Source organism: Cheilinus undulatus, linkage group 7 (genome assembly GCF_018320785.1).
Source record: "Cheilinus undulatus linkage group 7, ASM1832078v1, whole genome shotgun sequence".
NCBI lineage: Eukaryota > Metazoa > Chordata > Actinopteri > Labriformes > Labridae > Cheilinus > Cheilinus undulatus.
In genome coordinates, this window is record NC_054871.1 from 25,924,191 (window position 1) to 25,940,433 (window position 16,243).

At 40.5% G+C, this 16,243-nt stretch overlaps 1 protein-coding gene across 1 annotated transcript in view; it reads left to right on the forward strand.

Moving 5' to 3' along the window:
* Positions 1-1,712: 1,712 nt before the first annotated feature.
* The window catches only part of obscna (obscurin, cytoskeletal calmodulin and titin-interacting RhoGEF a), a 52,387-nt gene continuing 37,856 nt past the window's right edge, over positions 1,713-16,243 (forward strand). Inside the window, exons 1-19 of the mRNA XM_041791411.1 lie at positions 1,713-1,837; positions 4,038-4,199; positions 4,889-4,993; positions 5,103-5,369; positions 5,507-5,776; positions 8,660-8,926; positions 9,026-9,289; positions 9,399-9,665; positions 9,750-10,019; positions 10,141-10,407; positions 10,555-10,821; positions 11,423-11,695; positions 12,465-12,728; positions 12,877-13,143; positions 13,555-13,719; positions 13,802-14,071; positions 14,307-14,573; positions 14,698-14,973; positions 15,452-15,718. Of these exons, the coding sequence (XP_041647345.1) occupies positions 1,789-1,837; positions 4,038-4,199; positions 4,889-4,993; positions 5,103-5,369; positions 5,507-5,776; positions 8,660-8,926; positions 9,026-9,289; positions 9,399-9,665; positions 9,750-10,019; positions 10,141-10,407; positions 10,555-10,821; positions 11,423-11,695; positions 12,465-12,728; positions 12,877-13,143; positions 13,555-13,719; positions 13,802-14,071; positions 14,307-14,573; positions 14,698-14,973; positions 15,452-15,718 (4,504 nt within the window). The 5' untranslated portion in view covers positions 1,713-1,788. The remainder of the gene's footprint in view (positions 1,838-4,037; positions 4,200-4,888; positions 4,994-5,102; positions 5,370-5,506; positions 5,777-8,659; positions 8,927-9,025; positions 9,290-9,398; positions 9,666-9,749; positions 10,020-10,140; positions 10,408-10,554; positions 10,822-11,422; positions 11,696-12,464; positions 12,729-12,876; positions 13,144-13,554; positions 13,720-13,801; positions 14,072-14,306; positions 14,574-14,697; positions 14,974-15,451; positions 15,719-16,243) is intronic.

Sequence of the window (16,243 nt, forward strand, 5' to 3'; positions counted from 1 at the left end):
GCACAACAGAAAACCATCAAACACACTTAAGTCCATTGTATACATTATGATTGTTTGTGATTGCTCCATTGATGCCGTGCATGAGTGTCCTTTCACCATTAAAGCCATAGCTATCTCTGTGCTCACACTGACAGAAGGCTATTTTGGATGTTAGTATGTGGGGAGAGATATGTCAGCTGTTCAACACTGGCATCAATAGAGGAAAAAAAAGGAAAGCGCCATAGGCTGTCTGCTCTGGGGGGACTGGGCGATACTTGGGAATGCTCTCCGTTGCCTAAATATTTGTTTATCTAAAAGGCTTTGTAAGAAAAGACAACAGACTGGGACATATCTGATGCCATGTGTGGATTGTGGATTCTTCAGCAGCTCTTTTTTCAGGTCAAGGTGTTTTGTTTTTGCCACTGGTGAAACAAAAGGGCATGCAAGAACTTATTTTTTTCTAGAGAATACCTGGTTAAGGTAGGAGTATTTCTTCGTGTGATCATGGTTTCTCTGGTTGTGTCTGGTTGTGTCTTTGCATTTTATTATTGATGCATGTATGCTTGGATATCACAAAGGTCAAAATATCAATGGATTTCCTGGGTATTTTTCTCTTACTGCTCACTTTGCCCGAGTTCATTCAAAAATACATATCTTTTTATGATGTATTTGACATGTTATTTTGTAGAGGCTGTGTAATCTAGTTAGTGTTTGGCAAATTCATTGCTGTTGTGTGACGCATTATGAAATTTCATCAGCTGCTGATAAGATACAAGACCCTCCTTACAGAGTATGTAGATGACCTAATGCTGCTAATAATAGTGGGAGGAGCCAGTCTCTAAAAAAGCATTCTAACATCTCAAATGTCCTATCAATCAGCTTACTAATTGGCAGCTCTTCTTTGCCCCCCTTTTGTTTTTTAAAGCTTCCCCTCAATTCATAGAGCTGGCATCCCAGCTGAGTCTATATCAGTGCTGCTGAGCTCAGCCAAGTGAGGTGACAGAGATTACCCTGCTCTGCATTACTGTGGAGGACTGGCATGCCATCACAGGCATCAGCCGTACAAGGGTGATGCCATGTATATGTGTTTGCTGCCATTTTTAAAGAGATGGTTTATATCTATGATAGCCTGAGAGGAATCTGTTTTGGATGCAAAGTGTAATTTTATGCAAAACAAATGCAGAGGATATACTACAACATGTTATTTACAGAACAATATCTACTGAGTGTAGCCTGCCTGAAAGAACCTGAAAAGCTGTGGGTGTTAATGAAGTGTGGATGATTTTGTGGAAGATGATGGCTTTATGCAAAGACAGTGTCTTTTATAACATCAAACAAATGTCTTCTATGCCAGACCCTTGCCTGTTAAATATATTTTCTATATTATAGGCTAGTTAAAGCCTTTCTGTATTAACTGTGGTAAAACAACCTTAAATCACTGTCAGAGAAGAGCTGGAGCCATGGGAGATGGTATACCTGGAGGAATAGTTGCTGCTGCAAGTAAGTTTCCCTCTAATTAAATGTTTACAGTAGTTTATGAAACAGGAAAATGCTCTTCATTTTCTAAACTGGGTGTCTCTCTGGGTCCCAGAGAACCGTCTGCAGGTAGTAAAAGGTTTGGAGGATGTGGAGGTGTCTGAATGTGAGAGCTGCCCCTTTGAGGTGACTCTCAACCTGGCCTACATCGAAGGTGTGTGGACCAGAGATGGAATGCAGCTTAAGTCCAAGCCTAACTGCCGCATCAGCACTCATGGGAAGAAACACTCACTCATACTGAAGAGGGTGACTCTGGGAGATGCAGGCCTCTTCATGTTTCAGGCCAATGGCATTCAGACTTCAAGCAGACTCACAGTCAGAGGTAAGGTAGTAAAAATTACCAATACTCTCATGGCTTTTCCATGAACTTGTGTTTGTTGGTTGTTGGTCGAAAAACTCTTAAGACTAATTTTAAACATTCATGGTCACCAGTTGATGAATCAATTTATTTCCCCTTGCATTTTTTTAATCATACTTCAACAAGTCTCAAAGATAGCTGTGACATTTAGTCCAAATTTCTGCATGGTAAAATAGTCTTATTTTGATTCTCTGTGTTTTATTTTGTACAAACCAAAAATGTTAGCATGCTAATAGGCTAAGCTACGTTGGGGAAAAATGTAACTTTTTGAATTTGAAAAATTAAAATTTTTGTCCAAGTACACATGGTTTATGGGGATAAGTTGTGATATCTGGATTCCGCAGGTTTTTGCAAATCAATAAATGTTTGCATGCTAATGACCTATGCTAGTTTGTACCTAGCTAGCCAAATGGGGTGGAAAATAATCAATTACATTTAATCAAATTACTGTAACTGAGTAGTTTTTTTAGGTAGTTGTACTTTTTTGAGTACAGTTTGAAATCATTACTTTTGACTACTTCTACTTAAGTTTTAACCAGAGTAACTGTAGCTTTACTCTACAGCACAAAGCTCTTTTACTTTCTCCACCTCTGTTGACTACACAGTAGCACATACAGAAAGAAGGATTCAACATTACATCCCAAAACAGCTGCTGGACACAGCAAAAACTTGAGTGCGGATATCAGCTCATGTTGATTTAACCTAATTCTGAGTGAGTAATATGGTCTTCAGGGTTAGAGTTATTGGATAGTGTTGATCCAACAGTGCTAGTTAAACTCTGTTAAGAGTCCATTGGTTAAAGCTTTGCCCACTGCTATTTCAAATCTGGGAGGAAGTTTGGGCAGAGATCCTCATCATGGGGGTTCTTGGGCAGAGTTTTTAGATGCGTTTTATTTGTGTTTTGTTTGGAAGTTGCCTGTTGTACAATGATTTAACAGGACTAGGTGAACTCAACTCAACAAAATCCAGGATTATCAGCTCTGGCTCAAAACACACTAATTAAGGGGAAAACAGATAAGCACTGGTGGTAAAGTTCTACATTTTTCATTTTTTAAAGAAAATATAAGCAGTAAACTGCTGTTTAGATTTGTACAGTGATCCATACTTCAGGTCTTTGAATTCTGGTAGATTGTTGTTGTTTTTGATGTGAGACACACATGAATCGAGAGTGAAGTTATCCACTGAGTTAGAGTTCATTCCTTTGACTTCAGGTTCTCCTAGGTTATGTAGTGCATTCAATCCATGGGTATGTATGGCCTTGCTACGAGGTTGACTCTGTTTTGTTCTTGCCAAGGAAAAAATCATATTTTACTGTACAACTTCTCTGTGGCTACTCAGTACTTAAATTAGTCCTTAAATCAAATATTTTACTTTTAATTGAGAAGAATTACTGGGTAAACTGTACTTTTACTTGAGTACAATAGTCATGTACTTTTTCCACCTCTTCTAGCAAAAAATCAGCAGTAACTCAGTCAATAAAGACTTGGGTTTTTAACCTGGGGATTCACGTCCTGGTTCAGGTCTTGCTGTGGATGAAGTATGGAAATTGGTTGTGACTGTGGAGGAGTTGCATGTCTACAGTACTGTCAAGGTGCCACTGAATAAGGCACCAAACTCCCAAGTGTGATTGGATTTCCCAATCAAAGCAACATGGACCTCCATAACACCTCAGCAGTGCCATGGGCTCATTGCCTCCATAACATACTGCCTTGATCCAATAGAGGAAACACATTTTCAATTATTGAAAGCATGAATTATTATGTTTTTAAGAATACTGGCATTACTGCATTAAACATTCCATAAGCTATATCTATCAAGATTAATACAGGCTTGAAATATTTCATGTGTAATAAATCTAGAATATCTGACGTTTTCACTATTTGAATTGAATAGTGAAAATGGGAAAATACTTTTCCACTTTATTTAAATTTTTTTTTTCAGATTGAACTGTAACATTTAATGAAAAAATCTGGATATTAGTATTTTTACAGTTAGTATGCTGTTCTGAGCATTAGTTCTCACCAGGAGTCCAAAGTGGCCTGCATAGTTTGAGACCATTGACTTACATGGATTTGAAGAGCTATGACAAAGCCTTAACACTTAGAGGAACGAAAACCAACTGTCAGCCTCCTCTCACAGTCATTGTTTGGCTTTGTTTTGCCAGCCAGGGACATCCACATTGTGAAGGAGCTGGAGGATGTAGACACGATGGAGCGTCAGCCTGTGAGCTTCCTGTGTGAGGTCAACCAGGTGGATGTAGATGGTCGTTGGTATAGAGATGACTGTCGAATTCGACCTGGAGACAACATTAAAATAAGACATCAGGGTAAGAGTCCAACCACTAACCTTGCAAAGCAGATGGATACGCCCGTTTCCGTGTTTCTCACTGGCGAATCCATCTTGCAAAGCTCTCATCTGAACCGTTTGGGCCCGGTTAGAAAGTGACAGGACTAATCACCATCGAAGGGCAGTACTTTCAGACACGGCGGAGTTGGAGCAAGCATCAACAAGAGGCCAGTGCAATTATTGCAAATTACATTAGCATGGATGCTGCTAGAGCGCCAGTTTTATCAGAACTTGATGACATTTCTTCGTTAAAGAACAAGAGAACAAAGAATAGCATTAAGTTGTTTTCTTTTCAAAAGCGACAAAAGTCGTGTACTGACATGTCTACAGTCCCTATGGTTCGCGTTGTGCAGCTCGCTATAGAGTTTACTCCTTTGGTAGGGGCGCAGCTCTGTAGCGGCTACGTCACGTGTTTTGTTGATCTGACTGGACCGTAAAGATGTGACAGACAGAATGCTCATTCAGGCACCCACCGAGTTTTTTTTTCAGTGGCTCTGCCCTTTTCCAAGGGTCTATGAGTGGTTTACCAGATGGATGTGTGAAACACATCCATCTGGCGTGCCAGGTTAACCAATCACACCATTTTAACAGAAACTAAAGCCAAGAGAACAACCGTAGCAGGTGAATGTGAAAATGAAAATAAAACTTTTTTCCTTGATCTGAATGCAGGTAAATCGCACACCTTGATGATCAAGTCAGTCAGACCTGAACATGCAGGAGAGATCAGATTCACTGCAGAGCGAGTTTCATCCTATGCAACTCTTACAGTACAAGGTGAGCTACAATTAAGTTTATGCCCTATTTAAAGTCAAATTATTCAAGGGAAGTATCCATCACATTACCAAAACCCTTATGGTTTGTTATTGCGTTTTTCCTCCATCAGAGCTTCCAATCCAAATACTTCGCCCTCTGAGGGTTAAGATAGCCATGTATCGTCACCGAGGTCTGCTGGAGTGCCAGGTGTCAAGACCCAATGCTCAGGTTAGGTGGTATAAGAACAGGATGGAGCTGGTGCCCAGTAAAAAGTACCAACTGATCAGCCAGGATGTCTACAGGCAGCTCATCATCGACGACGTCTGCTCGTCAGATGAGGACACCTACACATGTGATGCAGGAGATGACAAAACCTCTTGTCAGCTTCTAGTGGAGGGTGAGATGCCTGCTGTCATATCATATATGGACTGCTATGTGTTACCAAGACTTTTATAATCACAAGTGGTTTTTCAAATGTTTTTGAGTCCAAAGTTGTTTCAGTACTGGTAGTGTGTATTATTGCTGTATATTCAGAACAGGCTATAAAAATAGTACGAGGAATGAACTCAGTGGAGGTGATGGAGCCAGAGCCAGCACTGTTCCAAGTGGAGACTAGCCTAAAATCAGGGAGGCCCCCAAGATGGACCCTGAACAGTGAGGTGTTGGAGCCCAGTGCAGCAGTGAACATTGACAGAGAAGGCACCTTGCACAGTCTCCTGTTCAACTCCACAGACAGCTCCATGTCTGGCCCCATGCTATTTGTTGCTGGCAAGAGTCGTTCCTCTGCTCACCTTACGGTCAAGGGTGAGTAGCATAAACCATGTCTGACAATTAAAAAACTCTGGAAGAAAATTAGGGAAATAAATTGATAGAATTATGTTTTTTGTCAAACTGAAACTAAAATAAAAGTTTAAACAGTTGTCAGAAATAACACTTGCACTTGTTTTTAAAAGAGATATTTTACCAAAGTCAATTGAAGCCACACTGAGTGTAATTTTAGCTGGTATTATACTGACTGTTTTGGCAGCAAAAATATCTGTCAAAATGTAACTGAAGCCACGTGCACCAGCTGGTCTGGAGAAACATCAAAGTGTACAATTTTTTTCCTGAATGGCTTGAGGTGGGTAGAAAGAGTTGCCAGCGCATACATTTCCTGACAGAAGATTTCAAGTAATGTAAAATGCTCATGCCCTATGAAAAGGATAAGTACTTGATGAAGAGATCCCTAAATCCTTGTCTAAGGTCTTGATGCTGACCCCACAAGTCAACCGTATAGACCAATGGGCAGTGAAAAGCCAGCACCTTGCCAGGGTTGTCTCTGAACCTGCCTCTGTTCAGTTAGACCCAGGACATCTCCAGAGGACTGAACAAGGATCCCCAGTGTTACAAAGCCACCCTCATCGGTGGCCACCATGCCAGCATGGAAAAATTCTGTATCTTACCCAGACTACCACACGGCCATCACAGCCCAAAACAACACCTTCAACAGACCCCGGCTTGCAAGATCCAGGTAGTGTCACCTGAAACTACCTACCCTAGCCAGACTTATAGCTACAACCCGAAAAAATGCAATTATTTCAATTATACACTGTAAATCTCTGACAGCCACTCTCACACACTGTTCATCTGAAACAACGTAAAGCTCAGAACAGGAACACACACTTAAACTTTTTAAATAAAATCAGATTTAACTTCTGTTAGGGTTAAGGTAAGGGTTAAGGTTACAGTTAAGATATCTAAAGTTAAAAGCCTGACCTGCAAAACCTGATTACTAAACATTTAATAAAGCCAGGTAAAAAGTCTGCTTGTAGGAAAAAAGCTTGTTCTCCATGAAAACATTCCAGCACAGCAAGTGTGTGTGTTCTTATGTGGTTTCAATAGCTACATAAGCTACATAGATAATGCAGCCATGTTCCCTATGCTAAGCTCAGCAGTTACGTAAACTACATATCTGCAATATCTAACTAACCAAATTAACTTCAGTTACATTTGCTAGAGCTAGCGTTGCTAAAGCAAACTTAGCTAGAGATAATGTAGTTGCATAGCTTACGTTGTTATGTAGCTAATGTAGCTACATAGCTAATGGAGCTACGTAGCCAACCCCTAATGCTAAGCTATGTAGATACATTATCTATGTAGTTATGTTAGCTTTAACTACGTTTGCTAAAGCTCACATAGCTAAAGTCAACATAGCTTCATCGGCTTATGTAGTAATGTTTAATACATAGCTACCGTAGCTATACTAGCTTTAGCTAAAGCTCGGTAAACTTAAGTGAGCCGTCATTTTCGTAATTATTTTAAAACAGGTCTATACATGATTTAATCCCAGATTAGACCTCTGATGTTTTTCTGTTTGGTTATTTCATGAATGTAACTGCCAGTCTTTGTTTATGAATTGATTTGAATTTTAAAAAAAGTCCAAAACTGGAAATATGTTGTACCTGCATACTTCCTTTCTGAGATTCATGCTGTCTCAGAAGAACAGTCTGTGAGAGTGGCTGTCAGAGATGAACAGCCTGCAGCCAGACCCATCTCACTATTCCTGGCGCCAACATTACACATAAATCTGCAAAGAAAACACAAGAGAAAATAGGAAGACAGAGAAGTGAAGAGAGTGAACTTAGCAAGAAGGCAAGGGAAGCAGAGCTAAGATAAGGTATTCTGACAGGGGCGAGCTTACATCCTTACCTGGCTGGGCTTAGGCTCTACCTCCCTCTCCTTTTCATTAGGAAAGAGTAAAGAAAAGAGCAAACAGATGAGTTGAGGGGTTTTGACAACCTTTGTTTGGCTCTAATTTGTCTGTATTCCTCAAATCTACTGGCTGGATCGAACTGCTTCATCTGACATCTCCTTAACAGTCTTTTACAAACACCATCCCTGCACTTCAAGCTCTCAAGGTAACAAAACTACTGACCATGCTATAAAGCCCCTACATCCCACTTCTACAGAGCAAACTCTATTTCCTTCCTTGCTGTTCAGCTTCTGTCCCTAAATCTGCATATCTAAGCTTTTTCTTTTAATACGCTTCCTCCATAGAATCCTCCCAGGGAACACTCAGTTCTATAAAATAAACTATCTGCAGACTTGCAGGCCTTAGCACTATATCAGGCCTGAAATTAGTGCAAACTCTATCGTGGCATTACACATTTTTCCTCCCAAATCTACCTGCATTTTCCCAGTTGTAAGCATCCTTATATATATAATTGATATAATGATCGTACTCCAAAAACATAGAGTGAATTTGCTTAATGTGCCATTGAAAACATTTTAAATGTTTGTGCTCTCTTTAAAAATGCTAAAAATTGGAGCTTAACATAAAGTGTTGTTGTTGGTAGTAGGTTAACATATGACTACACTAACCAGGAAAGCATTTGAAAGCTCTCAAATTTACATTATTTCTAAACATTTAGCCAAGCCCTATCTGAATGTATGCTGGATGGGTGATGCTATAGTAAAGCTGCATTTTAAAAGTCACTCTGCAGTCAGATTGAATTTGGGTCTCATAACAACATCTCTCAAAGCTGTGTCTGGGCAGTAAGTGACTGTGTAAGCACAGCAACAGACTGCCTTTCTGAAGTACTATATTCTGAGTGTGGTCCTTTAAGGGGTGAGGTTTGTGTGATACGTAAATGAATGTGTTATTTATAAAAAAGTGTCTCATAGGGGGCTTGCATGTCTTCTATGTAGAGCGTCCTCTTCAGGTTACCCAACATTTGGACGATGTAGAAGCAAAGGAGAGCAGCTCAGTGACTCTGAGCTGTAGGTTTGCTCCCTCTCCCAGAGTTGTGCGGTGGTTTAAAGGTCGTACAGCTTTGAAGACCTCGAACAAATACAGCATGAGGAGAGAAGGGAAACGAGCTGAGCTGACCATTCATGGTTTGATAGGAATGGATGCAGGGCAGTACTGCTGTGTCGCAGGAGGCGCACAGAGCACAGCACATGTAAAAGTAGAAGGTGAGTTCATCGTAGTTTAATATAAAGTTTTATATCTGTAGTTTTTTGCCACACTGGATCAGCTGATTGGCTTTTTAATATTTCCTTCTTTTGCAACAGTGAAAACCCTTAAGTTTTTGAAACACCTTGAGCCAGTAGAAATTGAGGAGGATGGTATTGCCACATTCTCATGTGAGCTCAACTATGTCGTCGCCAACGTTGAGTGGCTGGTCAACAACATTCGCCTCTATTCTAATGCCATCAACAGGATCCAGCACATGGGAACTATGCACAGCCTCGTAATCAAGAAGCTGCGACCACAGCAGAGCAGGGTCACTTTTAAAGCAGGACTTCTCTCTCAGACAACCACTCTTAAAGTCAAAGGTCAGATGGGAGGGTTATAAAGTGTTTTCCGGGGCATTTTTCATGCTTGTTTTTCTATTTGTTTACTTCTGAGAGACATGCATCCTTAGAAATGGTATCTTAACTTCAGAGCGACCAGCAGTGTTCCTGAGGTCTCTGGAGGATGTAACAGGAGAGGAGCAAGGAGAAGTCTGCTTGCAGTGTGAAATATCCAAAGAGACAGTGACTCCTATTTGGAGGAAGGATGGTATGGTCCTGACTGCTGACGATAAACACGAGATACTCCAGTTTGGGAAGTCCATGGCGCTGATAATTCACTCCCTGAGCAAGGATGATGCTGGACAGTACACCTGTGACCTGGGCACCAGTCAGACCAAAGCGAAAGTAATCGTACATGGTGAGTGTGGGGGATTTTTATTTTGGTAATTTGGGAGGACATCTACTAGCTATTAACTGTAACATTTTTTTTTTTTTATTGCAGACTTACACATCACTATTATTCAGCGTTTAAAGACTACATCTGTCCAGGAAGGTGAAACCTGCACCTTTGAATGTCAACTCTCTCATGATGTCAGTGATGAACCATCCTGGACCATCAATGATGAAGCAGTGGTCACAAATAGTCACATCCAGGTTATCAACAATGGTCGCAAGTATAGGTTGACCATAAGAGATGTTGTTCTGACTGATGCTGGAGAGATACTCTTCACAATAAAAGACCTCAGCTGTAGAACCATGCTCTTCGTCAAAGGTGACAGCTTCTATCATAAGACAAGACTTATTTTATTTAATTTGGATTTATTTATCCAATTTGGCGCATGCATTTATACGTGTAAGCCCAAGTCTGATTGTGTTTGCTTTCTTTTCTATAGAAAAGCCAGTACATATCTTCAGGGAACTGTTGAACGTCAAGGCGGTGCCGGGCGAGGACGCAGAACTGAGCTGTGAGATCACCAAACCAGATGTTACAATCCGTTGGCTGAAAAATGGCCATTTGATCAGGCAGGGTGCAAAGTATGAGATGAGTGTGGAGAAGAACCTGGCTCGATTGTTGATCAAGAATACCACTATAAGGGATTCTGGAGAGTACTGTTGTGAGGCTGAAGGCGTTGCCTCACGTGCTAAGCTGGAGGTCAGAGGTAAGTCAGGATTTCCAGAAAATAAGTTACTTGACTCCTAATGAACTGTTTTTGACTGTTGTGTTGAGAAAGTCAGTGTGGTCTTCTTCTTTTTGTCCTGTTATTTACAAACCCGACTCATTTTCCAATCTTTACTATTCCTCTTAGATCTCCAGCACACATTTGTGAGGGAGATAAGAGAGACGCGAGCAGAGGAAAAGGGTAAAGTTACCTTGGAGTGTGAGACGCGACGACCGGCAAAGCGTGTGACTTGGCTGAAGGGTCTGGTGGAGCTGAGGTCTGGTAGGAAGTATGTGATCAGGCAAAAGGGAGTCATGCTGTCCCTGACCATCACCTGCCTGGAGAAATCAGACACGGATATTTACATATGTGATGTTGGCACCATGCAGAGCCGGGCACAGTTGACAGTATTGGGTAAGGATGGAGTGAAGGGGCTTTGTATCACTATTGTTTACTGTGCTCATTTGAGCACCACTGAGACTTATGAAACTTACCTTTGATTTTATTTGCAGCATGTATACTTTATTCCTGTTTCTTAATTAGGCTTGATGATACAATGCAAATACTGGAGAAATTTGAAAAAGTATGCACATATAAGAGCTAAAATTAAATAATTAAGATGACGATACCACAAGTGCTCATTAATTTGTGAAGCTGCAGATAAACATCATTTATTTTTGCAAGTTATTTTGGCTGGTGCAAGAATAAATTGATGTTAATTTATAGCCAAATCATGAGAGAATATATTAGGCAGCTTACTTATCGTTAGAGGCTTCCTTTGGGGCTCTGAAGTATTCTCCATACATATCATAAAAAACATAACTGCAGTATCAACATACAAATGCTTAGTAACAGCAAAACAGAGCTTACTTGCTTGACTTTAATATCAAGGCTAAATTCTTAATGCTCAAGTTTTTTTTAACTACTGAGTTCAAAAGCTTATAACCAATGAATATGTCCATTAATTGTTCTTGACTATCTGTGCCTATTTTTGCTTATTTTCTGCATGTCTCAGGGCAGAAAGTGTTGATCCTGGATGAGCTGGAGGATGTTGAGTGCCTGGAGGGCGACACAGTCTCATTCAAGTGTCGGATTTGTCCAAGTGACTACATTGGGGTCAAGTGGTACCTGGACGAGACCCTGCTGTACACCAATGAGCTCAATGAGATCCAAATGCTACCTGGAGGCTACCACAGCCTCACCTTTAGGCAACTTGCACGAAAAGACACTGGCACTATTTCGTTTGCAGCAGGGGACAAGAGATCATATGCTTCACTGCTGGTTAGAGGTGAGGCTTTAAGCTACTGTAGAGTTTAACTGTGTATTTCAAAGCAGTGTTAATTTTGGCAGCTGTTTTGGATTTAGTATTGGTCCTGGACCTGTTTTTTTTTTTAAATTTAGTCACATTTAAGTCATTTTTTAGAAATATACTTTTGGGTATTTATGCCTTCATTTCTAGAGAGGAGTACAGTGGATAGAGTTAGAAAAAAGGTGCAAAGGAGCTGCAGGCTACCAGGCTGCCCGCATACATGGTACACAACGTAACTGCTAGGTCCCCCTGCACCCTCATTTTAGTCATTTTTAAAGTTTATAGTTTTAGTCAATGAACATTCTCTTCTTAGTTTATACTATTAGCCAAGGCAGTTATTCTCTTTGAACTAATGTAATTGCCATATTTAAAATTAGAATAAATGTAGAACACTCATAATAATGCTCTATCAATGCTTTAAAATATTTTGTTAAAATGCTGACATGCCATGAAAGTTCTCTACCCAGTCTGCTTTTACCTATTATCTGCACAGTGGAGAAATATCATGGATTTTGAACCTCCAGCAGTCTAGCACTAACATTTTGGTTTCCTTCACAAAAACTGAACTTGCTTTTCATTAGAGTTTTTATCACCATAGATCTGTTTTTGTCTAGTCATAGTATTCCTCATTTAAAAAAAAATAGTTGATAAACATCTTTGGGCATAACTTTATTTGACAAAATTAACACTGATTCAAAGGTAAACTTAATGTTGTTGTGATTTGTATCCATGTTTTTTATACTACCAGAGAGGCGTCCCACCATCATTAAAGCCCTGGAAGACTGTGAGGCCATTGAGGGAGGTGGTTTGGTTTTGTCTTGTGTGACTTCTAAGCCATGCCACATCCTGTGGTATAAAGATGGCTGTCTGATGTGGAGTTCGTCGCGGTATTTTACCACCCGTTCTGGTTGCGAGGCTCGACTCACAATTCGGGAGGTCAGCAACAGTGATGCTGGCGTGTATGAGTGCAGTGCTGGCTCTGTTACAACCAGAGCCGTTGTTACAGTCAAAGGTATATATACTGCTTTGTTGCACTGTTGTCACTTCCTATTCAATATTAGAAGCTTTAGGGATAATATTTCACAGATCAAGTTTATAATAGCAGTAACTTGTCTGCTTGTTATTGAAACCCTGGTATAACCTCTGCTTTCCCTCTTTAGCCATCCCAGCCGAGTTCACTCAGCCTCTAAAGACTGTAGAGGCCAATGAGGGGGAGACAGTGACCCTGACCTGTGAATACTCTCTGCCTGGGGTGCAGTTCCACTGGTGGAGAGGTTTTGAGAGCCTCAGGGCCGGAGACAAGTATGTAATGAAACAGAGGAAGACCGTAAATACCCTAACCCTCAAAGCTGTGAAGCCTGTGGACTCTGGAGAATATACTTGTCAGTGCAGAGATCATCGCACTACAGCAAGCCTCAAAGTACATGGTAGGCCAATAACTTTTTCTAGCCTGTATGTGCATTTATCACACCTTAATTTTCCAAAGTCACCTTTACCAGTCAACAAGTACTTGAAATTGAGGCAGTCAAGATTGTTCCTTTCACAGGGTTCCGGTTGATCCTTGAAATGAATTAAATAGTCTTAAATTGCACATTTGAAAATTAATGTTATAAAAAGTCTGATTTTTACCAGTGAGAGGTCTTGAATTTTAGAATGCATTTGACATGTCATTATCTAATCTTTGTTTTCTCTTGCTACTAGCTGTCTGTTGAAATAAGTTGTATCTTGTTTTCCAGCTATCCCCATCACATTCATACAGCATTTGAAGAACATGCAAGCAGATGAGGGAGTCAATGTCCTATTGCGTTGTGAACTTTCTAAACCTGGACTTCCTGTAGAATGGAGAAAGGGACAGGAGCTTTTGAGGAATGGGGTTAAACACCAGATAAAGAAAAGGGAGACCACCTATGAGCTGCTTATATGGAAGCCTGTGCCTGAGGACAGTGGGGTCTACTACTGTGTTTGTGCTGATCAGGTGACATCTGCAACTGTCAAGATCACCGGTAGGTTAATAGTAATAGCTTTTAGCAATCAGAATGACAAATGTAGTCAGTGATTGTCCATAATTACCTATCTCGCCACCAGCTCTGCCAGTCACCTTCAAGCAGAAGTTGAGGAATGTGCTGTTTGAAGAGGGTAGCACCGCCACTTTACGCTGTGAGCTGTCCAAACCCGGTCACAGTGTGGAGTGGAGGAAGAGGGGGAATGAACTCATAAGAAACGGAGAGAAATATCACATGAGGCAGAGAGACATGCTGATTGAACTAAGGATCTTTGATGTGACACTTGAGGATAGTGACATCTATACATGCATCTGTGGAAACATTGAGACCACTGCTACACTGACTGTTAATGGTAGGTGTTTATTATCAAAATATATCATTAAAACGGTTTTAGATTTTTATTAAATCGTGTAAGAATGTGATGTTCTGTGTAAAATAACAAACAGGCCATCCAAAAAGGTACACTAATCTATGAAAAATCCCCATGCATATTACTTTAAATCTTTAATGTGTAACCACAGTTTTTGCTGTCAGGCACTGTGGTTAGGAATTTCTTCTCACAATCTTACTTTATCCTTGCCTTTCAGCCCTTCCCATCACGTTCAAGCAAAAGCTGAAGAACATCCAAGTGGAAGAAGGACACAACATCACACTTTACTGTGAGATCTCTAAACCTGGCGTCCCAGTGGAGTGGAGGCTTGGAGGAGATTTGTTGGAAAACGGGGAGAAGTACCAGATTAAGCAGAGAGACACAGCTCTGGAGTTGATCATTAGATATGCTGATCCAGATGACAGCGGGGTCTACACATGTGTGTGCAGAGAGCAGAGAACTAAGGCCACAGTTAAAGTCATTGGTATGTAGAAATCTCAGTTTTCTTGTATTGACTCTATTTTGAAGGTTTATTAAGCTACGTGTAAAAGTACTTCTTTAAAACTAAGCCTTTCATGTGTAAACAGTAACTGTTTTTGGATCCATAGCGGTTCCTGCCACATTTAAAGTTAGTCTTAAAAGCCAGGAGGCTGAAGAAGGGAAGAGTGTGACATTACGCTGTGAACTGTCAAAGAAGGGAGTCCCAGTTCAGTGGCAGAGAGCTGGTCAGGTGCTGACTGAGGAGTTATTTAGAGGAAAGTACCAGATGGAGCAAGAAGGAAGGATGGCTCAGATGATCATTCTCAATGTGCAACCAGAGGATGCTGGGAAATATAGCTGTGTTACAGGAGATGAAAAAACCACAGCTGAAGTCAAAGTGAAACGTAAGTTTGAAGTGTCCAAACAGGAAGTATCAGTCAAAGGAATGACACCCTGTCACACTTGTTAGCTTTCCAGAGCACAATCTCAGAGCAAGAAGATTCTCCAAAAATGACAAAAAGAAATCTGTTACAGATGTTAGATGTTGTCTTTGGAAAGTGAGTGACTCAGCTGTTTCAGTAAGTCTTCTTCTTAATTGAGTTTTAAGCTATTAGTAACTCATACAGGGAAAAATCCCTGAACATTCATATGAATATGTAAGCTATTATAATTCAAAATCTGTATCCTATACCAGATACAAAAGGTTGACATTTTTGGGGCCTTCAAGGAGAGGGAAGGTAGAAAATAACGTGCCTGTCCCTTGCTTTGCAACAAGGACAGATGCCTGGGATGAGGATAAGATCTAATTTAAGTAATTGGAAATGCCAGGTTTCTATTCAATGCAATCACAACTAACAAGAGCTTAAAATGTGCCCACAACAGCATTCCCTGTGTCATTCAAACGAGAGATCCAGTGCATTGAGGTGAAGGAAGGGGACAGTGGAGTTTTCGCCTGTGAGCTCTCCAAACTTGGAGCTCCAGTGGAATGGAGGAAAGGCAGGGTGATTCTAAAGCATGGAGAGAAATATGAAATGAAACAGGAGGGACGTCTGACCAAACTGATCATCAACAGTGTTGACGAAAGTGATGCTGGGAAATATACCTGCAAGACAAGAGACAGCCAATCAACTGCTGAGCTCACAGTCCAAGGTAAGAGATGAAACAAATAATGCATCCAAATATTTCTGAGTCATTCTTTTTGTTGAACACAGTTCTTCCTCTCTTTTTTACATTTTCCAAATATATTCCAACAGCTGAGCGCAGACGGCAACGAGGTCAGCTCTAATGTTGTACAATAAAAACAGTAGACTTGGTGTGCGTGAATACCACATTGCCATTTCACTGAAATAGATTTTAAAAACTACTGCTTCATATCCTTGTTTTTTTCTGCTTATGGCCAAATGTCACAGTACACTATACTGTACATTTTTTTGCACATAAGCTGGTTGAAAACATGAATAAAGAGTCACGTAATGATCATACATCATAAGCCGCTGTGTGCACATCTCTAGTGTAAGAATTAGCTTTAGTGTTTTCTAGTTTGTTTACTGTTTTTTGCCAGAAAAAGTATTTTTGTTGTGACCTTAAAGTTGAATATCCCCATCTGTGGAGTGCAATGTAATCCATTCAACAGTTCAATTTAACCTGAACAACTGGTTATAAGCATGACATGTT